We start from the raw sequence: 23,842 nt of genomic DNA, 5'->3' as shown, positions 1-23,842 counted from the left end.
ATATATCAGCTTGACATTTCGGTCAAGTAGATTTCCCATACTGATGGATTACTACTTTTTTAGCTGTGTGCCTATAGGTTTGGAGGCAGGGTTTGCTGTTCTGAATAAAATAGTATTTAAATGCAGTTTTTGTTCAAAGAGTACTACTTTTACTTGTGAAATAGTAAGAGAATGACTAAATAGAGGTCCTAAAAATAGTAGGGTTGACAGAAAAAAATGCATTTGACACGTTATTGACAATTTATCACAAAAGTGTTCCTAGTATGCGGGATGACTGTAAGTCAAGCGTCAACATTTCCCGTGCTCTCCACTATTTCCCTCCCCGGTGAATTGTGGAGATGGGAGCGACCTGCAATGGATGGCTTCCATGGTGCATTCTGTCCTGCTCTGGTAGGACGATCCCTGTGATCGCTTTTTAAGCAACCTACACTGTATAATCATCACAAATACATGACGAAATCTAGTCTGCAACCCACTAAGATCACCATCTCCATGCGAATGCGAGTGCATATACGAATGCAAATGCGAATGCAATTTTTGAACGAACCCAATAAGAATTTTATTTCAGAAGAACCTGAGAAATGGTTTAATCCGTAATCACTTTGACCCAATCTCACCCCCAAGACACAATGTCACCCCACTGACGGTAGTTTTGGAATTTTCGAAACCAAATTTGTCTGATCACGCCTTCCGTCCACAGGGGAAATAGATGTCTTTCCCGGCCATAGCTAGAAGTAAGGTCGTTAGGTCAGTCCAGGTGTAACAAATTTATTAACTTTTTAGGCAATTTTATTTAAAAAAAAACCTTACCTAATCCGCCATACGATGGCTGATGCCTTCCTCACAATGACATAGTTTTGTTTTTGGTAAAATAAAATGTTCAACCTACAAATGATAGGGTTAGCAGATTTTCAATCTAATGGTATCATTTGTAAGACCTTTTAATTATCCAAAAAACGATGGATCGCATTATCGAATCGGATATTGCTTTTATCGTAATATCTGTGATCCAGCCTCCAGGAAGTGTATGAATAACTCATAAGTGCTAATTACTTTCGATTGGGTTATCAGATATTCGATGTTTTAGGCTTATTTGAAAATTCAATCAATTCGAGCCAAACATTTCATTAGGGCACAAAACCAAAACGTAAACATTGGGGATTATTCCACTATTCCATTCATTAGTACACTCCCTACATGCCCTCCAAGAATCAGATTGATAACAAACAATTTCCTATTGAAAAAATCAAAAACACAAAAGGGCACATAACCATGTTCACTGCAAACCAAAAAAAAAAGTTCAAATGTGCCCTTTTATTTTTCGTTAGGTTCTCGTACTTGAGGAACTTTTTGTGTTATAAAGTGAACTTTTCATACATTCTTAACACTAATTCACTTCAAAAAAAAGTTTGGTTTACTTTTCCCCAAGGATTTCTGCAGAGAAAAACTTCGTCAAAAAACAATATTTAAAACGGTCCCGCGGCTGCTGTTCAGTACACTTTTGAAGAATTTTTATGTTTCACATACCTTATCTACACTATTCAATCACAAAACTTCACCAATAATCAAAATTTCTAACCAAAACCGTAAACATCATTCAAAACAACAATCCGGTGACAGCGCTTTAGTGCCCTTTCAGCTCTCTTCGAAATTGCATTTAGAAAGGGCCCATTATGAACAACAGTTGGAAAGTTAAAAGGGCCCAATAACGATTTTTTTTAAATTATGAGTTTAATTGCGAAAATCAACAAAAATTAAGAAGCATTTAAGCAGAGTTGAGGATAATGATGTGTTTTATCGTATCATCAGTAAAAATACCATCAGTCAAGCTTCTTTTTTAAATAGGAATTGAAACAAGTTGTCCACTTTTTGCAAGCGATTTTCTCGAATCGCGGTTTTTGGTTTTGTGCCCTAATGAAATGTTTGGCTCGAATTATCTAACTAACGACGGGTCGCATGATGGACTCGGACACTATTTTCATCGAAATATCTGAGATCCGGCCTCCAAAAAGTGTATGAATAACATTTGATCGGGTTATCAGATCTTCAAAGGTTTGGGCTCGTTGGAAAGGTCTTGTAAATGCCTTTCTAAAAACATATAACAAGTTTTCTTACTAAAACCACCCTTTTTACGATCTTCCGAACTTCTCTCAAAATGTTTTTTTAGCATGACTTTTGAAGTACTTTACTAAACTTCATAATTTTCAATAGGGACTTATGTATACGTGAAGGTGGGTCTACGAGGTCGAATTAAGAAGTTTATTTTTCGAGTGATTTTATAGCCTTTCCTCAGTAAGGTGAGGAAGGCAAAAACATGATAATGTACAAGCTTTGGCCGACCGAGTTCACATTGGATGAAAAAGCGTCCTGGCCGCTAATGTTGGTATGATAGCTTAGTAGAAAAGAAATTGGAATAAGCATATTTTAGATTACTTTTTAAAATAACCAATGCGCAAGAGTTTAACTATGTAAAGTTAAGTAATATTCCTCATTTCAGAATGTTTCAAACTATTCAGGTGTCAGCAAAACTGCTCTTGACACAAACAGATAACGTATCCTACAATTAGCACCCGGATTAGTGCATATACTGTTCAAACCTAACGAGCACCAGCACTTGGGGCTGGTTTGTTTCAAAACATAAACCGCCCTATTGTTGCGCACACACATAACAAATTATCGCAGCTCAAATTACGCATCTCAACGAGTGTGTGGTGTGACTACATTTCCACGTTCCGTGGAAACATAAAAAAACCAACAACTCCAGTAGCCACAACCTTAAATACGGTTTACCTCATCGCGAGCAACACAATAAAGCGGCGCGTGTGCCTGCACGATTAGCAACTACAGACAGCCAGACAGTGATGATCACCAAACGGAAGTACGGCAGGAAAGTAAATCACTTGAACCGTACTTAATTGCCACGAAATGGCAAGAGATGCCCAGTTCTTTTTTTTTTTTTTTTTTTGTTGGTCACACTCTAGTAACGCCTCTTGCGATGGCGATTTTTGCTTTCGATCCCAGCCGAATATATTAAATATATAGAGATAGAGAGAGGGGCGCTCCGGCGTGGACCCGGTTCAAATGTGGCCTTTTCTTCACTTTCTTTTGGGGGCAGGTTTTGGAGAGGAGCCCCCTATTGACATTTTTAAACCGCAGTAGAAAGTCGTCGTCGTCGTAGTCGGACTTTGTTCGTTCGTAACCACCACCTGGCTTGAGATGCGCTTCTAAGAGAGAGATAAAAAAAAAAGTCCAAGCCCCGAGGGCACATCAACGGCAAACGGAACGAATCACGATGATTGAACGGTCCGATGTTTGAAACTGGATGCGCTTTCTTGTTTCGACTGGATGGCAACTCACACGCACATTTGTCACACACTCACAAACACAGAGTTTTAGATTTGCTGGCGATCGTTTGCTAGCAGGTACAAACGACGACGACGACGAGTAACGCTACATTTCACAACAGGTTAAACCACTTTGTATCAGTTATCGTTACGACTGTGTGCTGTTTCGCTGGCTCAAATGGGAGAAATGAAGGCCACTTATCGAAGGGCTGGCCGCAAAAAGGTTGCGAATACATGTGAAACTAATCGTTATTGTTGTGACATTTCAATATTTGATGTCTTTTTCCTTAACTCTACGTTACTAATTATAACATTTTGAGATTTTTTGTCCACAGGGTTTGCAGTTATTTCATAAACAAGAACTGCTTCCATATTATGTACACAGCTAAAAATGTAGTAATCCAGCTGCGTGTAAAAGGCCTGGGTGTAAAATAAATATTGCTTCATTTTATGCAATGTTATGTGATTTTACACCCTGAAATATGTAGCCCATCAGTAAGGGAAACGTACTTGACCGAAATGTCAAGCTAATATATGCGTTTATCCTTCCAACCTTTCATCGGTCTGATGGCTGAGTGGGCTAAGGCGCCAGTCCTTACTGTTGGTGCTGGGTTTGAATCCCGTCGATTTCAACTTTTTTTTGTGTTTGCAAAAATTGTACATGCAGTATGTAATATTAAGTGTTTATTTTGACGAAGGTGATGTGCATGCTTTTGCATGCGATTTTACCATCGGATTTTTTGCTGTGTAGGTGTTCTTAATTTGAGAACATAATTGAACGATTCCTGCATTGCCAGATCATCAAACTTCAAGTACGTAAAGGTAGCGTTATGGCCTAACTTTAACTTAGAAATTGCACGTGGCGTATGAATTTGAATACATGGGAAGGTATCTGATCTTCTGGCAAAGAACGTAAAATAGTGACTAGACGTAACGTTTGAAATATTTCGAAATCATGTTATTGTACGATCAGTTCCTAGCTGGACTCGGTCACAGGAAACGACCGGCGACTCAGTGACCGACGAAATAGGCGGCGGGCCAGATGCGGGCATAAAAATGTCAAAACCTCTCCCCCTCCCACTTCGTCTCACCATCCAGCTGCAGCTTTGTTGACAAACAAACGGAGCACGCGGTCGCATGATGGTGGCATCGAGCCAGAATTAGGAGTGATCATGTGATTAAAAATGAAAGTTTTTTCAAGAAAAATAATATTTTTCCGACCGAATAAAAAAATTGCGAGCATGTTCAAACAATTATTCCTGGTGTCGGAGAAGTGATAAAAAAGCAAAATTATAATCCATAATTTTTCTATAAATTGAATTTTTTCACTCCAACTGGGAACCCCTAGGTCTATCCACGACCGTTTCCAATGACCGTGAGAAGATGCCAGAAAATCCAGCTACGAGCTAAATCCACAATAGCATTAGCTTTGATGTCTACCCGTTGCTCCGTTATTGACCGAGACATTTCTAGAACTGCTCCGTGGAACTCAGATGAACTGTAGGAATCAATCATCACCACTTCGCAACTCTGAAATGTCTCTTTCATGCTAATCAATACCGTCGCCGGCTACGACCAGTGGTAAGTTCACAGGAAAGTGGATAGGAATGTTATTCTGATACTTGAGTGATGAAGACCGCTAAAACGCCTGAGTCTCCGACAAGTATCACGAAAGATCTGAGTGGTAGGGGAAATAAATCTAATCTAATCACTCTGAGCCGTTCGACCAATACTCATCACTGTTGCTGTTTTTCAGATGTATCAACAATGGAGAGTTGCTTGCTCACTTCTATTTGAGCTATTTATTACTTTGGAACAGTCAAAAACACTTTATGAAAGCAGTAATTCATGATCAAAGTGCTGATAGGCCGATCAAATAAATATGCTGAAAAAGGGTATAGTAAATAGTTCCCCTAATTAGGATGGATATGAAGTCAGGATTAACCGTGGTAAGTGATGTGACCGGTCAGCTGTTTCAAAATCTAAGCTCAAGGTTGACGTCTTCATATAAAAGGTAAACAAACAACTGCATAGCAACGAATGATAACCAAGCAAGTTTTCTAGGTTGTTATTATAACGAACGTCAGCTTGGGTTTCAACTACACTCAACCCCCGGTGGTTGGTCATTTTATCGTTTGACACTTTATTAGTTTGTACCCCGTTGGTTGGTCAAAGTCAAACTAAAAAGTGACGAACTGTCACTTTTTACACGGCGCTCACGCACACTATCGAAACAAACGTTTAGTAGTGTGTGTGAACTCCGTGTAAGAAGGGTGTCAAACTAAAAAGTGACCCCGTTCGTTTGACAACAGTTGGTGTCAAACCAACGGGGTTTGAGTGTAGATCAAAGCTTTTCAAAATATAAGGGCAAACATGATGATTCCAAGGTTTCGTCATTTTCGAAAAAAATTGAATTTTCACCCAAGAACATTGTTTTTTAAGTGCACTAGTGAAAATTACGAGTTAAATGGTCGATTTGTATCAAACCATTTTATGACAAAATATGCCTCATAAAACTAACAAATTCTCAAAAAGTCTAGGTCATAAACGAAAAACAAATATCTCTTTGAGAGGATCAAACACACGCATTTCAGTAAAGTCCCACCAGCAGCTGCCAGACAACTGCTGACGACAAAACGCACCCCCAGCAGCTCAGGCCGTTGCTGGCCATGGTTGGGTGTACAAACCACACGACCCAGAACTGTTTATCTGCTGTGCCATCATAACAAAGGCACACACACACAAACGCGCGCGCATGGCTAAGCCGACAGCCGGCTGTGTTGAGAAAGAAACAGAGGTATTCCAACATTTTCCATTTGAATTGAGTGCTTATGTAAATATGAGAAATTTGCGGACCATATGTTGGGCACTTAAATTCATAAACATTCACACGTTGCGGAGCATGCGAGAAGCTTGAGTTTCGAGGATTTTTTTTCGGAAGGCTGAATTGGCTTAGTGGGCTTATCTTTTTTAGCTTGTCAGTTTTAAATTTAATTTCAGCTGAGTTAACTGATTTGATAAATGAAATTTAATCTGTAAGTTTCCAGCTGCACCACCGTCGCCATTGCCGATCTTATCTTATCTCACTCGAAATGGCAAAGACCCCCGCGCGCCTTCAACGGTATCGGTTCGCGGTGTAGAGAGTTCGATAACGAACAGGAACTCACGCTCCCCAAGCCAACGGGCAAGGCAGCAACACATCCTGATGATGATAATAGGAAGCATTTTAACACGTCGTTAACTCGACGCCCTTCTCCTCTAATGATCAGTCAAAAGAGGAGGCGAACCATAAAGAGGGGCGGAGAAAGAAGCACCAAGGCACGGGGAAGAAGACACGGAATTGCCACGGGGAGGCCAAACGCCGAAAAAGCCAAAATTCCCATCTGCCGATGAATATGAATAAGAATGGTCGGTATTTGCAGGCCCGCCCGTCAGTGTACGCGTGTCCACATTGAACGAAACGGGCTCTCTCGATGGCTATCCACCAATACGAGCGGACCGACTGGAGTAGAGGTCCAAATGGCAACCATGCGGCCAGTTGTACAAGGTACCGGTTCGGTTGGCACAGTGGGACAGATCCCACATTTCCAACGATACGAAAAGTTACGCATAAGTACTATGTTCAACATATGCCGTCATACATTTAGATAGTATCTAAAATTCAGACTGTCTCAACGATTTCAAAAATAAATGTTTCTACACATAACAAACGTAACGTTTTTCAATACTCTCCATTTAAACTTGCATATACTGTCATACAATCTTCTTTTCGCATTAAAGCATGGAATACCTTTATCGAGGTGCTTTATTTGATCGTTCCTGTATGGGACATCAAAACTGCTCATGTTTGCATAATAGAACCAAAAACATTTTCATCACTGAGTCTTGTTCAAAAGCATGCAAATCCTCTACAAAACTTTATAAATTTCACATTTTGCGAAAATCTTGACACGTGGAAGGTTACGGATACTAAGGCACAGTTCATTTTCAACAACTCTTGAAAGATGTACATGTTTCATAGACAGGCCAAAACCCAAACGCTAGTCTAAGACAAGAGTATGACAGAGGTAATCAAAACAATCTACTTTGTCATCAATATTCTGTTATGACGTTGTATGTGATGAGTCAACAAAATTCTAGAAAGTTTAACTTAAAACGTCGATGACGTTTACCGCTCCTCACTAAGTTCCACAATATCGCCAATGCACATCCAAATTTGGTCTTAGTCTTTTCTTCAACATATGAGTCACATTTTTTACCCTTTGTGCAACAAGCACACACACTCACAAACACAAAGTCCGAATCAGTCTGCTTGAAGGTGTGTGTGTTTCCAGCAAACACGCAACCAAACCCGGTGTGGATTACACAAACACCACCAACCGCACCAGAGAGATGTTGAACCCATCCGAGTATCTGTGTATAAATCTGTCCGGCCATGCAACACCCATCATCAACATCATCATCATCGTCATCGTCTCCACGGGAGAGATATGGGAGTCTGCCAAGTAGGTGAAGCAGTAGGACCTCTGCTGGTGCCAAACGTGGTCACACATACACACACAGTCTTGCAAGTCTTATAAGAGAAGTACAAAAGGAGGAAGTGGGCGGTGGGCGGATGGGTGAGGTTGCAGATTTTAACCTTTTTGCTTTCCCATACAAATACTGCTTAGAGTAGCAAAACGAACGGAGCAATGACATTTGTGGAAACGAGTTTTTTTGTTGTACCTGCAGAGTTGCCAAAAGTTAGACGTTGAACAAAAGGATAACATCATGGTAATATAGAGTTATCTACGTGCGCATGTATTGCGTGTACGTACACGAAAAAAGTGAGGTTAAATTTTGTACCAGCCAGCAAAACAAATGGTGTGCTAGTGTGCGTGAGATCGGGCTTAGATAGCTCTATTACACGCGTTTGACAGTTTAACATACACACACCACCAATCGGGTATGCAGTAGTATGTGTAACAATGCTCACATTTACAACTACATATGCATAATACAGTTTACATATTGCGGAATTATGATAATTTTAAAATGATTTCGCAAAAACTTCCCGATGTTATTCTAACTTAATTTTAAATCTTGAGTGCAACACAATTTATTTATTATTGCTACCATTAATCAAAGTTGATGAAATACCAATCTTTGAACTCGTTGTCTTTAAATACCCAGTCCTTTTCCATAAAGCTTTCTAAATCAAGTGAAAAAATATATTTTAAGCCAAAAATTACAAATTCTTAGAAAAAGTGTCCTGACGCAAAAAAAACGAACTCGAGCTGTAACTGCCCCTGCGAAGCCTTAAAAAACAGCTAAAAGTCACAAAACAAAAAAAAACTTTTACTAGAAAGAGAAAGCAGATCTGATGCAAACAAACTAAATTCTGTGGCATTCAGAGATGTGAAAGTGGTAGTAAATTTTTCTACTAGCAAGTCTTTACCAAAATAGGGGAAATATAGAATTTCTCAGCCTATTTCTATTATCGGCCTATCAGCACTTTATTCAAGAATTACAGCTTTCAGTGTTTTTGACTGTTCCAAAGTAACAAATAGCTCAAATATAAGTTAGAGAGGGTAACTTTAGTAAATTACAGACGAGATTCCATTTGGACTGCCAACAAGGTCAAGATAAGCATTTGGACTTTTCTACACTATTTCTCCAAATATGCTTCACTTAGAGCCTATTGGGGCCATCCTTAAACCACGTGAACACTTGAGAGAGGTTTTCCAGCAGGGCTGAGCTGTAGGTTAATCGAGGTAAGTCGTCCACTAACAAGTTCTTTAACAAAAATGTCGCCCTCCTTAAACAATTTAGCGCCCTCAGCAGGGCCCAAGAGAAACTTTGCATTTTGCAAGTTTGCCAAGTTGTCAATTTGTGCTGCGCCTTCATGAAAAAGATATAGCACCCTCAGGTCCCAAGGCGCACAGAATGCCATTTTTTAAGAAAAAGAGAGCCCAAGGGAGTTTCCACAGCAACAAAACTTTTAAGCATGGTTGTTCCCAACGATTCAAAGCCTAAATAAACAGGAACGTGTGCGGGGGATCCCCACGTTTCTTCCTCCCCTGTAGATTCTGAACTGTATCGTTTGAACATTTGTGCTCATGTTCAACCATTTCAACGAATCATCATTGCGGTTTATTTTACGCAGATGACCTGACCGTTTAGGAAAGAAGCATGTTGGAAGTAATCACCCTAGCATTCTCAAGCTTGCTTCCGAAAGGATGGAACTTTGAGGATCCGAGAAGGTCAAAAGGAAAGCTGCAGAGAAAAGTGTTCTTAACTCAATTTGGCCCAAAATACACGTGTGACAAGATAGCACGATCACGACGTGTATAAAAGAATGATTTTGTTTTGAAATACTTGACTGTCATTTGCATTTCCTATGTCCATGAAAAAGGCCAGGTTGTCTACATATACAAGTACATTTCTGGACTTCTTTGCAGGCATGCCAGATTTTGCAGATTTTCGGGCACATCACAAAAACGCAAATGAGTTTAACTTGATGGCAAAATAATATATTTAAAATCTTTTTTTGGCAAAAGAAGCAAAACATTCTTATCTTTTTCGTGAGTAATTAATTTAATTGAAAATTACCGAATAACATGGCAAAACAATATGTTTGAGCATTGAGCCTGTGCTCGAAAATCTTCAAATGTGGCATCCCTGCTTCTTTGAAAACAAGGGTCAATAAGCAAATGGAGCCTAACATTTCAAAAGGACACATAACTTTTGTAAACAATTGTGTATCCCTTTTTTTGTGGATTAATGTTTCACAATTTCTAAAACCGGGGATCGGGGAGGGGAGCTCAATGACCGGCGCGGAACAACACAACTGGGGATCGTTCCTTATCTGGACTCGATGTTTGGTAAAGGAAGTGAAGTGTACCGACACAAGCTGGACCTTATCTGGACACTGGCACTTTTTTGAAAATTTTAAATACATTTTGCAAGTCACATGCGGCTTTAACAAAGTTGAAAATGTCATAGCTCCAATAGATGGGTTTTTTTTTTGACATAAATAGTATATTCAACTGTTAGTCTTCCACACAGTATATTTAAAGGTCTGAAATAGTAGTTTTTGTTTCGCGCATACATTTTTTGCGCTTCACAGAAACGTTTAGTTCCCCACTTTATGTTATCGATCTTGTGTTTTGTAACTCTAAAAACACAACAGTGTCGAAAAGTGTCACTTTTCGAAACAAGTACTGAAAAGTTGAACTTTTCAGCACCCAAGTGAGTGCTTCAATGAACAAGTAGGCCATTTAGTCAAAATATAATGGCAGTAGGTGTTTTCAAAACGAAATTGATTTTTTTTATTGGTGAAGGTTTTGGAAAAAAAGTCCATAATCAGCAATGTTGTCAAAGAGAAAATTAAAATTTTAATTTTCCTCGTATCCCCTAACATCTGAGTGTATCCAGGTGCGTATGAAGCGTACTATTCGAATCAGCAAATCGTTACTGTAAAAATTTTTAAAACCCTGTTAGATTGATTGGTATCAATCAATTTTTGGCAACTCTGTGCGTATTTCGCGAATCATGTCCCGACAATTTTTCAATGTATGCGTCATTGCGTGTGAGCCACCGCCTCCTGTGTATGCGTGAGTCGTCATCACGCGTAGTTTTCGCGAATGTTTACTTGGATGTGTGTTGGTTTTGGATGTTTGTGGTGGCCAACAAAAGGCTCGTGTGTTTGTGTTCCCGAGTGGTGTAGTATCGATAGTAAAAAGCCTTGGCTGCGTTGGGTGGGGGGAAGAGGTGCCTCTCTCAACGCAACATTCATTCCGCGGCTCGACGGAACCTCACCATTCATGAGCTGATGGCCACACGACGACTACGACTACGGCCGCCTTGCACTGGTGTGCGAGAGCCGAGCCGCGGAGCGCCCAAAGAATAAAAGGAAGAAAAAATCCTACGAAATTTCAACCCGAACGCCATTTTGAAAGTAGGGCGAACCGGCGAATTATTTTTTTTTGTTGGTTGGTTGGCCACATCACCCAGGGTAGATTGTGTTATCGGTTCCCCGCGCGGTCCGTGGTGGATTAAGGGATAGATTATTAATTCCGTAAGCCGGCGCCCGGCTAGGCGATGTTAGTTGGCGATGATGAGTCAGCGTGGTATTTATCCAAGACACATCGGTCACACCCTTGAACTTTTTTTATTCTTTTTCTTTATGCGCCGTGTCACCCCCTTGGAGCAGTACTGCCTCCAAGTTGGCCATGGCGGAGCCGGTTTGTAAAATGACAGATTTGCAGTTTGACTTACCTCGAATCCTTCTGATTTGGCCCAAACGCCACCATCGTGACCGGCGATGGCCGCTTTCGATACGCACTGGGAAGCCAGGAGCTGATTGTCAACATAATCCTGCCAGCTCATTGTGGGTGTTGGGGTAGTTTTAACTCTCTCGGGGGTTTCCTTTACGGGTGATTTAAAAAACCGTGGACAATTTTCGTGTCACACACTCGCTACAAACTGGTTGCGCAAAAATTTGCTTAAACTGGAAAATCGGGAGAAAGAAAAAGGTTCGCTGTAAGAAAGGGAACCGCAATAAGCTCGGAGTGGCCACACGCGCGCACACACACACACACACAAAAATACACGCACTGACGGAAACGATTCCGGAAGGCAAACGCGACGCGACGAAAAATCGGATCGAAAATTCCTGAGACGACGCACGTTCCGGGTTTTCTTGCCGGACGGACAAACGAGATGTACTGGGTGCCGCTAGAGCCGTTCGATTGGAAAAGACCGGAGAAGTGTTGCCGGCCGCGAGACGTCTGCTGTGGTCGTGTTCCGTTGGAGCAAAAAAAAACTACATACGAAAAAAAGAGAGAGGGGAAGGACAAAACGTCTCACGACACGAACACACTCGCACAGCAGGCCTTGCGCTACGTCGTCGGAACACGAAACACGGACGGGCAGCAGCAGCAGACAAGCAAACACAGCGGCAGCAGCAGCATAAAAAACTTGATGGCCCCTTGCCGTGTGCCGTGAAACTGCCGCAGCCGCCGCCGCCACACCGCTCTACAAGGAGAGAGAATCGAAGGGAAAACGGCACCGGGACTCCAAAAAAGGTAACTCGCGACCGCGACGACGACGGCGTTTTCTTGATCCGTGAAAAACCGGTGCACGACACCAAACTTGGCCAACTTTGATGGCAGCGAAAAAAAAATTATCTTCAATCAGCACACAGCAGAAAAAAAACTTCACGAAACTCACTTTTATTGAATAGAGAAGGGAGGTGAAAAGTGCTGAACCTGAGTGCTTCTCGCGCTGCTGCTAATTTAGAGCTTCTTCAATGGCACACGGGGTGTGAATTAACACGAACGATTGATGGCGGCGACCGACGACCAGCAAGTCCAAAAACCGTTTCACCAACTCGACACTCGACGGGAACTGTGCAACCCGAGCAAGCAAGCAAATATGATTCGTGAGATAGAGAGAGCGAGCATAAAATGTTTGCTGAGAACCAGAGAGCGAGAGTTGCGCCGTGCTCAGAGTTGCCAGATTGTGCTCTTTGGCACTATTTGCAAAAATACAGTAAACCACAAAGATTTTAGATTGGTTCAAAAATCACTGTTTCTAACGAGATTGCCGAACTCTTCCCTAGTGTCACATATCCCATTTTCAAGAAACATCGAAAAATCATTCAAAATACCGAATAAATTCATCGAAAACCCAAACTCCGATGAAAAACATAGACCAAAGGGTCCTAAATAAACAAGCCAGCAAAAATCCCCAAGTTTGCACCCACTGCCGCTCTCGCAATCGTTCGCAAAGGACGGCGTTGAACCGGAAGTGAGTAATCCGAAAGTTGGAACAAAAATGGCCGTCGAGTTGGAGCGCGGCATCGCGGACAACTTCACGCTGCATGGGAAGCGTTCTTTTATTACGTGACGCTAAGTTTTAGATTTTTGACCCCCTCTTTTCCAACTTACAACAAATCTGACCTAGAGAACCTGGAGTTTATTATAGAATAGCCATTTTAAAGCAAAAGTGCAAATCGAAGCGTTAACGAATTAATTCTCTATAGATATTGTGGATTTAGCTCGTAGCTGGATTTTCTGGCATCTTCTCACGGTCATAGAGATATCCACGCGCGAGAGTGTGTTAGTTTGTAACAAAATTTACACGCAGACATAGGCAAATCGAGTAGAATGATTCGTCTGTCAAAATCAGCTGTGTCCTTTGTTATACCACAAGCACGTGGTAAACAGCTGGTTTATATAGACGATTGATCTACTCGACTTGCCTATGTCTGCGTAAAAAAAGTGTAAACAAAATCAGCTGCTTGGAATTCAGCCAATCACAATCGTTCAAAACCAAAACAATACTTCAAATTCAAATATTGACACAGAATGATGGTGTGTGTGAGAGAAACCGTGGAGATCTCTATAGAGATCTCCACGGTTTCTCTCACGCACACCATGATTCTGTGTTAGTATTTGTATTTGAAGTATTGTTTTGGTTTTGAACGATTGTGATTGGCTGAATTCCAAGCAGCTGATTTTGTTTACACTATTTTTACGCAGACATAGAGATATCCACGCGCGAGAGTGTGTTAGTTTGTAACAAAATTTACACGCACACAAAGGCAAATCGAGTAGAATGATTCGTCTGTCAAAATCAGCTGTGTCCTTTGTTATACCACGAGCACGTGGTAAACAGCTGGTTTCTACAGACGATTGATCTACTCGATTTGCCTATGTCTGCGTAAAAAAAGTGTAAACAAAATCAGCTGCTTGGAATTCAGCCAATCACAATCGTTCAAAACCAAAACAATACTTCAAATACAAATACTAACACAAGCAGCTGATTTTGTTTACACTTTTTTTTTACGCAGACATAGGCAAATCTAGTAGACCAATCGTCTGTAAAAACCAGCTGTTTACCACGTGCTCGTGGTATAACAAAGGACACAGCTGATTTTGACAGACGAATCATTCTACTCGATTTGCCTATGTCTGCGTGTACATTTTGTTACAAACTAATACACTCTCGCGCGTGGATATCTCTATTGGAAACGGTCGTGGATAGACCTAGGGGTTCCCAGTTGGAGTGAAAAAATTCAATTTATAGAAAAATTATGGATTATAATTCTGCTTTTTTATCACTTCTCCGACATCAGGAATAATTGTTTGAACATGCTCGCAATTTTTTTATTCGGTCGGAAAAATATTATTTTTCTTGAAAAAACTTTCATTTTTAATCACATGATCACCCCTAATTCTGGATCGATGCCGCCATCATGCGACCGCGTGCTCCATTTGTTTGTCAACAAAGCTGCAGCTGGATGGTGAGACGAAGTGAGGGGGGAAGAGATTTTGACATTTTTATGCCCGCATCTGGCCCGCCGCCTATTTCGTCGGTCACTGAGTCGCCGGTCGTTTCCTGTGACCGAGTCCAGCTAGGAACTGATCGCACAATATAATATTGTCCGTTTCTCTCGAAGGTACACTGCACTTTTGGTGTACACTCAACCCCCGGTGGTTGGTCACTTTTTCGTTTGACACTTTTTTAGTTTGTACCACATTGGTTGGTCAAAGTCGAACTAAAAAGTGACGAACTGTCAATTTTTATAAGGCGCTTACGCACACTACCAAAACAAACGTTCAGTAGTGTGTGTGAACTCCGTGTAAAAGGGGTGTCAAACTAAAAAGTGACCCCGTTCGTTTGACAACAATTGGTGTCAAACCACCGGGGTTTGAGTGTAATCAAAAACATTCCCGGCAACAATGCCATGCAATTCGAAGAAGAAGATCAACAAAAACAAAACGCACAGTATGGGATTTGACAGCGCGCATTTGCCGAAAGTGCGGCGCGTCGTTTCGAGGCTGGTATGCCGCGTGTCTTTTTCGGGAATACGCGCAATATAAACTCCAGGTTCTCTAATCTGGACCAACAAGAGAAAAGGGCGGATACGTATTTCAATTTCAATGGGCAATTTTTCTTATATGTTTTACCAGGTCTAAGATTTCATTGAGATTTGGTGTTCTTTGCAACTACATACAAATTTATTTCTTTTTCCATTTTACCGCTTGGTAACGTCACAGACAAACAATTCTGAAGGTTCGAAAAAATTTACGATCAAAATATGGGACCAGTTCAAGTAGCTTTAAACATCACTGAAAAAATCTGACATAGTAAACTCATGTGCTTTTTCACGTGAGCTGCTCCATGCCATGCCATAGAGCTATCTAAGCCCGATCTCACACACACTAGCACACCATTTGTTTTGCTGTCTGGTACAAAATTTAACTTTCCTTTTTTTAGTGTACGTACACGCAATACATGCGCACGTAGATAACTCTATCGAGAAATTAAAAGTGAGAGTGTGTGCGTGCAACATGGAGTTAAACTTTTCAAAGTGCCATGGTAATCTTCACAGCAACTTCACAGAAAGTTTAACTCCATGTTGCACACACTCTCACTTTTAATTTCTCGATGCTTTTCCCTTGACCTAGACGTGTTTTTCACGTGACATTTATGTGATAATCATTTAAAATCAGCTGATCGCAAGCCAGATTTTTTTCATTCTTTTTTCGCTTGGTGTTCACTTTGAATTCAGCAGAATTTCACTTGGATCTACCCCATTCGACTTTTCCCTTGATTTAATAGTGAAAACCACGTGAGATTAATATGTATTGGTTATTGAAGGTGTTTGATTCAAAAAATACTTATTCGTAAGATGGCGACGGACGAAAACGGTTCAGTTTGCGTTTTCTTTCGTCGAAAATCCCGTTTAAATTATAATTTTGTGAATAAACCTTAAATTACATCGTACTTGAACTTTTTGGTAAGTATTTTATAGAAAAACAGTGAAAATTTACAAATTTACATGAAAACTAACATTCGGCCATGCATTTTCAGGAAATAAAACTCCAACGAAGGGTTGGTTCGTGAATCCGTTTTTTTTTCTGAGGAGCCTGCATTCCATCGTAGATCCACAGAGTAACACAGAGTGACAACTGCTACTTATTTTTTGGTTCAACTTTGTGGTACATTGCACGTCTGCTAGCAACAAATCTTATGGAGCCATAAAATGAAATTTTGTTCGGCCTGTTTACTATTGTTTTTTTCTGTGGTAGATCGTTCGTAATTTTGTAATTTGTGCCCTTAAGTACGGTATGCTGATCGGAAGGAACGCGGTCAAGAAATGTTGCGTGTTCTTTTCGTGACCCACCCCACCCCCCCCCCCCCCCCCCCCCCCAGTAATTTAAAATATAAAAACACTCAACCCCCGGTGGTTGGTCACTTTTTCGTTTGACCCTTTTTTAGTTTGTACCCCGTTGGTTGGTCAAAGCCAAATTAAAATTTGACGAACTGTCACTTCTTACAAGGCGCTCACGCACATTTTTGAAACAAGCGTTTGGTAGTGTGTGGGAACTACGTGTAAAAGGGGTGTCAAACTAACCCAATCAAACCGTTCTCCGCTTGGCGGATTCATTCCGCTTCGAAAATTGCTTCGAAATTTTCTAAACGGAATCCCAGGTTGGACTCCGCTTAGATTCCGTTTGAGCCAATTTAGCACATTAGCGACACCTACTGGTGTACGGCAGAACCTCGATGACATTTCGCCGCGTTTCGCCGAAGCGGTTTTCTAGTTGATTTTTTCAATCAAACGTCAAAGTGTTAGGAAAAAACCAAAAAGCAAAACTTGTTCGGTCCTGTTCATTCGCGCCATGTTTTTTTCGGGAAAAAAAACTTATGCTGTGGAAATAATCTAACTGGTGAGTTACGCTACATTTCTAAGGATTCGGACCATTCACTCAATAACTCCTCTTTCAGATTCCTGGCCGCTCTACACTGGCTCGACGGAACCGGCTTCTTTTATGCCTGTTCCAGCAGTACCTTCTCCATCCGGTCCAGCTTGTCGAGCTTGTCTGGCTTGGTCAGTCTCGCGTTCCGGCTAAGCTTAGCCTTGATCTGGTCCATGGACATTTTGCTAATGCTGGGACAGGCCACCAGAGCCGAAACCTGTGCAACCTTCGTCGGGGTTCTCATTCTGCGGTCCACATTCCCGGCGCTGTTGGCGGCACCGAACTCTGCCTTGGTCGACGCCAGTGGCTGGGACGCTTTGGCCGAGATGGACAATTTAGCCTTGGCCGGACTGGCCTAGAGGCGCTTCTTCGGCGGAAGCACGCGTGCACGATGTTTTTCACAGCACATGTAAGTTTATTACAATTTTTTATTTATAATCAAAACCAACTTTGAAATATTTTTAATACAGGTGGACAATCGCGGGGTGTTCCTCGATTTGAACGTTGGCCAACTTTGAATTAAACGGCCGATCTCGATGCGCCCGCTGGAGGGTTGTGGCCACTGGAACCAGCCAGCTGCGGAATGTGAAGGCCTAAGGTCGGACCTGTCCTGTGTGCTGATGGTGACACGATGCTGTCGGTCTAGCTGGTGGGCCTGGAGATCGTACTTTCGACGGGTGAGTTCGAGTGGGATGTTGGAAGTCGACAACAGCATGTTCTAACGATCGTCGTTCTTTGTTTATCTCTTTTGCAGACAAATTCACCGCTTCAACAACACCCAGCGAGGGCACCTCTAGTGGCTAAGAAAATTTCACCCGAAGACTTTCCAAACAACAAAACAGCATCAGCAGTTGCTGTCTTTCAAAAGTTGCTGCTTGTCCTTCTATTTTGCCCAATCGTGGATTATTGGTCGCGGCGTAATTGTAACTGCTCGTGCCGCCTCCGGAGAGTGACGCCGTCGTGTCTAAGTTTCCGAACCCGATGGACGGCAAGCTGGTGGTGCTCGTACCAAACGCACCTGACGGTGTCGGCGCCAGCAGTAACGTGGCTTACCCGTTCGTTCGAAAACATGATCCAGGCGCGCATGGTACAAAGTTGTCAGGATTGCGGTTGAGAACATCCCGGGGGAGGCGACGAGCAAGATCTACTTGCTGCAGCAGTGGACACCGATTCGACATAACTCGACCAGCACCATGTCAGCGATCATGCTACCGACGATCGTGGAATGCCTGCCAAGCTCCCTAACCTCGGTGCGACGACGACGAGTCTCACCTGGACCAAGCGGACCAAGTCGACGAATTCGTCCGATACGATCGACGGCGGCCAAGAAGAAGACGATGGAATCATCCCGGCAGAACAGTCGAATCGTCCGATGCGACTCTCCAAGTCGCGGATGTCCAGCAGCAGAACGAATTTCACATCATCTCACTCACTAAAGCCTATGTAATTTTGCGAAAAAAAGATTAATAAAAATGGGGAATTTGGGGCTGGGACTCGTGTTTTTATTAATAATTCAAAACTTTGACTTAAGAACGATAGAATTAATAAAAATAATCTCAAAGTATAAACAAAATTCCAATCTGTTTTTTCTCTGGTTGAATTTCAATTCAACCAAAACAAAAAAGAAAATCACTATACTAAAAAACAAGAAGAAGAAGCAGCTGTCAAAGCTTACCCGTCCATTCCGTTTCGATTCCGTTTGAATTCCGCTTAAACCGATTTGCGGCGAAAACTCAAACGGAACCGGTTGTTGCGTTTGAAACGGAATGCGGTTTAGAATCTAAAACGAACACTGTTTAGAATTCGAATCGAACTTTTTTCGCTCAAGCGGAATTCTAAACGGAATTCAAACGGAACGCGCTGAGTGGGAAAAAGTGACCCCGTTGGTTTTATCCCTTATCCCCGAATCCCACTTTCCCGAATCCCATATCCCCGAAAATCATTTCCCCGAAAGTGCCACTTCCCCGAAAATCATTTTTCCCGAAAATTCCACATCCCCGAAAATCATTTTCCCGAAAATTCCAAATGGCCATTTTACCGAACTGTCGTTTTCCCTAATTTACATAAACCCGAATGTTTACTTCTCCGAAAAATCAATTTTCCTGAATGATAACCTAGATATAAACTTAATTGTTATTTAGGGATTTTTTTTTAAATAAAAGTATGACCTTAATATTAAATTCTCCTACGTGTTTTAAGATTTAAAAAAAAAAAACAAATAACCGTAGAAGGCCATTCATAAACCACGCGGACACTTCAAGAGTGCGGGGTATTGAGATTATCCACGTTCCATAAAAAAGTGTATTTTTTGTAGCGGCAATTTTCAGCAAAAGACAATTTTCCAAAACGGTATCTACGTGGTAAGGATTGAACAGCAACGATAAGTTTATGCGACGCTCGATGCGCAGGATTCAGTTTGTTCTAGATTTTGTTTAACTAAACTGATTCGTCTTTATCAATTTTGGCTGGATGAAGGCTTTGAACATTTTTTTTTTTTTTGAATTTTTATTACGTCCAATTCAAGTTCTGAAACCAACCCTTTTTAATCAAATTTAATCATAGTTGATTATTGTATTACAAAATGCATTTTTTAATATTTCATCACCGCCATTTTAGATTTAAAATAACTAAATCGCTTTAAAGTAGTTTAGGGGCTATACTTAAACTCGACAGCAAAACAAAAAAGACGACTAAAAAAATGTTTATTATTCAATTATCCGAAGTAAACTATTGACAAGGCCTTCGGTTAATCGAGTCTGGACTGTAATTTGATTTTAAACTAAATGCATTTTTGCGAAATGATCAATGTATCAAATTGACATTGTTGTGTTATCTTGTCGTTTGTCGCTTTTGGACGTTCCGAAAAAACGCGTTTTAATGTCTGGCCTTGAACAAACGAAAAATAAAGCCAAACACGTTTTGTTTGGTTGACCATTCTGTGCATTGTCCCGAAGTTTGGTTGATTTTGGTTGCCAAGGTCCCGAGTAATAATTACAAATTTTTGCGGTAGTCGGGCCTGAACGTGTGTCAAACACGTTCTGACCTGAAATCCCTTTGGCCAGTTGTCGCACTTACATCAATTTGAATATTCAAAATTCAAGTGAAGCTCGGAATTTTTGAACGTTCAGACGTGGACATGATACTTTATTGATCGCTACTTCCCCGAACCCTGTCAGGCGGGTATGGTCGTTACCCAGAACCGCGCGCGCAGTTCTGGGCAACGGCCATACCCGCCTGACCGGGTTCGGGGAAGTGGCGTTCGGGGAAATGGCCGTTCGGGGATATGGTCATTCGGGAAAATGATTTTCAGGGATGTGGAAAATTAGGGGAAGTGGCCATTCGGGAAAATGGTTTTTAGGGGAAGTCGCCATTCGGGGATGTGGCCGTTCGGGGAAATGGATTGTTCGGGGAAATGATTTTCGGGTAAATGACATTTCGGGAAAGTGTCTTTTCGGATATGTGGCATTCGGGGAAATGTCTCTTCGGGAATGTGGGTTTCGGGGAAATGTCATAGATTCGACCCCGTTCATTTGTCAACAGTTGGTGTCAAACCATCGGGGTTTGAGTGTTCTCCAGATGGTTCTCATGCTGTTTTAAGGCTAGTATGCAGATCGTAAGGAAAGGTGTCAAGAAACAGCTTTATGAACATCAGAACAAAGGAGAGGGAGCGGGAATTTAACAAAACAGAATTCGCAAACATAACCTTAAAGGACAAAAATTTCAATCGACATCCTTCGCTCTGTTGTGCTACTCAACACTAGGTGTCGCATGTCGTTTAGCTTATGAATGCCAATTGAGAGATTCGACAGAAACGTGCACGCATCCTGGTGGCGAGTAGAAGCACTACGCAACGATGTTAGGAATGACAGCGTGCTTGGAAATATTATTTTTTTTGCAGTTTTTGATTTTTATTTCCTTCAAATATTTTTTAACGTCGATGAAAGTTATTGTAAAGTGTGGCAATCGCATAAACGAATCGAATGATGTATAAATCATAGGGGCTGAGTTAATTTTTCATGTTCTTCCTCAAATTTACCAAAAAGATCTTTTGAAAAATTGATTTAAATAAGATTTATTTGATTGATAATGCTCCTTATGTGTGTATTATTGATCGAACAAACTATAAGAGTCATATTACAGCATAATTACAATAATTTTCTCAAAAAATTGCCAGTTATTCGAATTTTTCCAAAAATTTCCAAAAAATCACCAAAATGCATTTTTAAGGTCAATATTTTGGTCAAACAGGAAGAAAAGTAAAGTTTAAACACTTTTACATAATAGGTCTATTCCCGTACTTGCAGAATTGCAGAATTTCTGCAGCTTCTGCAGAATTCTGCAGCCAGCATAAGTCACTTTTTTGCAGCACGTTCCCGTACTTTTCAGCTCGCTCTCTTTATCTCTCTCTTTTGCAGAAGTTCTGCAAGGAGAGAAGCGGCAAAACTTTTGCCTGGGTAGCGCGTTCCAGTACTTTTTCTGCAATATTGTACACAGTTGAGTGAATTAACTCAAATTGGGTATTATTTTTTTTTGATTATTTCAAAATATTTAAAAAAAAATGGTTGACAAAACAGTAATTGAAAGAAGTTTACATCTCGAACGGGGACACTATTTTTTACGCAGCACAACATTTTATTTAAAAAATCAAGGCTGTATTATTTATTTAGTAACTAGAAATTATGTATGCTTAGGTAGAAATAATATAGTAGAAACAACTCAATATTTTACATTAGGTAAACAATTTTACAAATGAGAGTGACAGGTACTTTTAATAAATATGATTTAAAAACGACAAACAACGGTTTTATATAGAAGAGGTCAAAAATACATGTTTTAATAGCAGAATGTTTGAAAGATTATTCAGGATAACATAAATAAATTATGACTGGATGTCATGAAAGAACAATGGTGACGCAGCAAAATTGAAAAATTTAAAAAAAATGAATCACAAACTCAAAAATTTTTAAACACATAAATTAAGAAATCTGGCAATTTAGAAATCCATAATCAATAATAAAAAAACTAATATTTTCAAAATATAAAATTATTTTTATTATATTTGAGAAATTTTAAAATGCAGATAATTATATCAGAAAAAAATCACAAATTCAAAGTTTAAAAATTGAAATAATTAAAAACTAAATATTTAAAAATGTTTAAAATTTCAAAAAAATCCTAATTTGAAAAATTCAAATAAAAAAAACAAAGGTTGACGAAAAAATTCGAAATAATAAACAAAAGTTGGAATGAAACTCATAAATAGTTCAGAACAACAAAAATTCAAAAGCTGCAGATAGAAAATTAAAGAAATTATAATTCAAAAAATAAAGAAATTATTATTTCAAAAATAAAGAAATTATAATTTCAAAAGTAATCAAAATTTTTGTGAATCAAAAGTTTTAAAACTTAAATATAAATAAAATAGAAACAGTCTCTAGATCCACTAAATTTCAGTTTCTATCCTAAAATATGACTCGAAAAAAAATGTGAATTTTTATGATTCAAGATGGTGAAGAAATCAAGAAGTCAAGAATTCAAGAATTTCAGAATTTCTGAGTTTCAGAATTTTAATTTGACAAAATTAAATCAATTTTTTTATTCATATAAGAATACAAATTGCAGGTACAATTTATTATTTTCCAATTAAATTTACCTATTATTTTAACACACATATTTAGTATATTCAAAATCAATTTAAGATAAAAAATTATTCCTAAACAAATATTTATTTGAAATTATAAAACTCAAAAGAAATGTGTCTTTTAAAAGTTTTTAAAAACAATTTGTTTTTATAGTACAAATCTAGAGATTTTTTTATTTGGTCCTATCATCATATGAAAGACAATAGTTTATAAGATTTTTCCAAAAAAACTCTAGAATTTTTTGTTAGGGTTCTAGCCGTGCTGTAATACTATGGCTTAAGTTATCATTTTTTTTATCAGGTAGAAATGTTTACACTAAAAAAATCGCTTTATCATTTACATGAATGGACTAAGTCTGAAATCGTTAACATAAAAAACTCCTAAATCATTTATTATTACAACTAATAATAAAATGCTTGATTTCACCTACTTGCAAATTTTATGTAAGCGTGTACTCAACATCCATCACACCAAATTGCAGTAACTTTTCAACAAGAAAGAGAAAAGATAGCTTGGAGAAAAGTACGGGAACGGTTTTGCTGCAACTTCTACCTCTCTCACTGCAGAAGTTCTGCCTGAGAGAAAAGTTACTTTTGTTGCAGAAAAGTACGGAAACGCTCTGCTGCCGTTTTTGTGCAGAATTGCAGAATTCTGCAGTACGGGAATAGACCTAATATTTCATCATTACTTTTAACTTTTGCCACATTTAACTCAAGTTATCCAAAATATCGATCATCTTTTCAGAAAAATCGTTTAAATAAAATACCAGTCACAATAAATCACTACAAATCACCAAGCATTATGATCCTTAGCGAAATTGCCACACTTTGCAATACCCCACTTTTCTGAAAATGCTTGATTTTTCATTATAAACGCAATTTTTCCCTAAAAACTGCTCAAACTGTATGGGGGCTGTCATTCCGAACACCGCTGGAACAACAGCGGACCTAGCGGAAAAAACGTCGTCGAATTCTTCAATTAGCGAATTCGGATTCGCTTATATGCATGCAGTTCCAGTAATCGAATCGAATCACGAAAAAAAATCTATTCTTTTCTATAGTCTAAGATGGTGTTAATAAAAAAACACACTCACACACACATT

The 23,842-nt window shown here is 39.8% G+C and overlaps 2 protein-coding genes across 10 annotated transcripts in view; one reads left to right on the top strand and one right to left on the bottom strand.

The window, feature by feature from the left end:
- Positions 1-12,749, bottom strand: part of LOC120414695 (profilin) — a 31,873-nt gene extending 19,124 nt beyond the window's left edge. The window contains exons 1-2 of one of the 7 annotated variants that reach the window (XM_039575991.2): positions 12,596-12,749; positions 11,604-11,835 (exon numbers count right to left, since the gene is read on the bottom strand). In XM_039575991.2, the coding sequence (XP_039431925.1) occupies positions 11,604-11,714 (111 nt within the window). In that variant the 5' untranslated portion in view covers positions 11,715-11,835; positions 12,596-12,749. Of the gene's footprint in view, positions 1-11,603; positions 11,866-11,942; positions 12,123-12,203; positions 12,222-12,557 lie in introns of those variants that run through there. The other 6 variants (XM_039575988.2, XM_039575990.2, XM_039575986.2 and 3 more) reach the window with 6 other exon arrangements.
- A 3,804-nt stretch (positions 12,750-16,553) lies between these two features.
- LOC120414731 (uncharacterized) lies at positions 16,554-19,053 on the top strand. 3 transcript variants are annotated; one of them, XR_005605127.2, is made up of 4 exons: positions 16,554-17,068; positions 17,127-17,507; positions 17,569-17,775; positions 17,853-18,158. XR_005605127.2 is itself a non-coding variant. In XM_039576036.2 (2 exons), exons 1-2 carry the CDS (start codon positions 17,635-17,637, stop codon positions 18,210-18,212), a joined length of 501 nt encoding a protein of 166 aa, XP_039431970.1. In that variant the 5' UTR covers positions 16,558-17,634; the 3' UTR covers positions 18,213-19,053. The 3 variants fall into 3 exon arrangements, 1 of the variants encoding a protein (XP_039431970.1); XR_005605126.2 differs by having other exon boundaries at positions 16,558-17,507; XM_039576036.2 differs by having other exon boundaries at positions 16,558-17,775; positions 17,853-19,053.
- Positions 19,054-23,842: the final 4,789 nt, after the last annotated feature.

Source organism: Culex pipiens, chromosome 2 (genome assembly GCF_016801865.2).
Source record: "Culex pipiens pallens isolate TS chromosome 2, TS_CPP_V2, whole genome shotgun sequence".
NCBI lineage: Eukaryota > Metazoa > Arthropoda > Insecta > Diptera > Culicidae > Culex > Culex pipiens.
The sequence above is the reverse complement of the archived record's forward strand: the minus strand, read 5'-3'. Positions and strand labels throughout refer to the sequence as shown.

Bases quoted from the DNA above. Each gene is read 5' to 3' on its own strand.
- LOC120414731 (XM_039576036.2), top strand. From the start codon at position 17,635: ATGCGCCCGCTGGAGGGTTGTGGCCACTGGAACCAGCCAGCTGCGGAA. The intron at 17,776-17,852 runs GTGAGTTCGAGT...TCTCTTTTGCAG, and splicing joins GGAGATCGTACTTTCGACGG to ACAAATTCACCGCTTCAACA.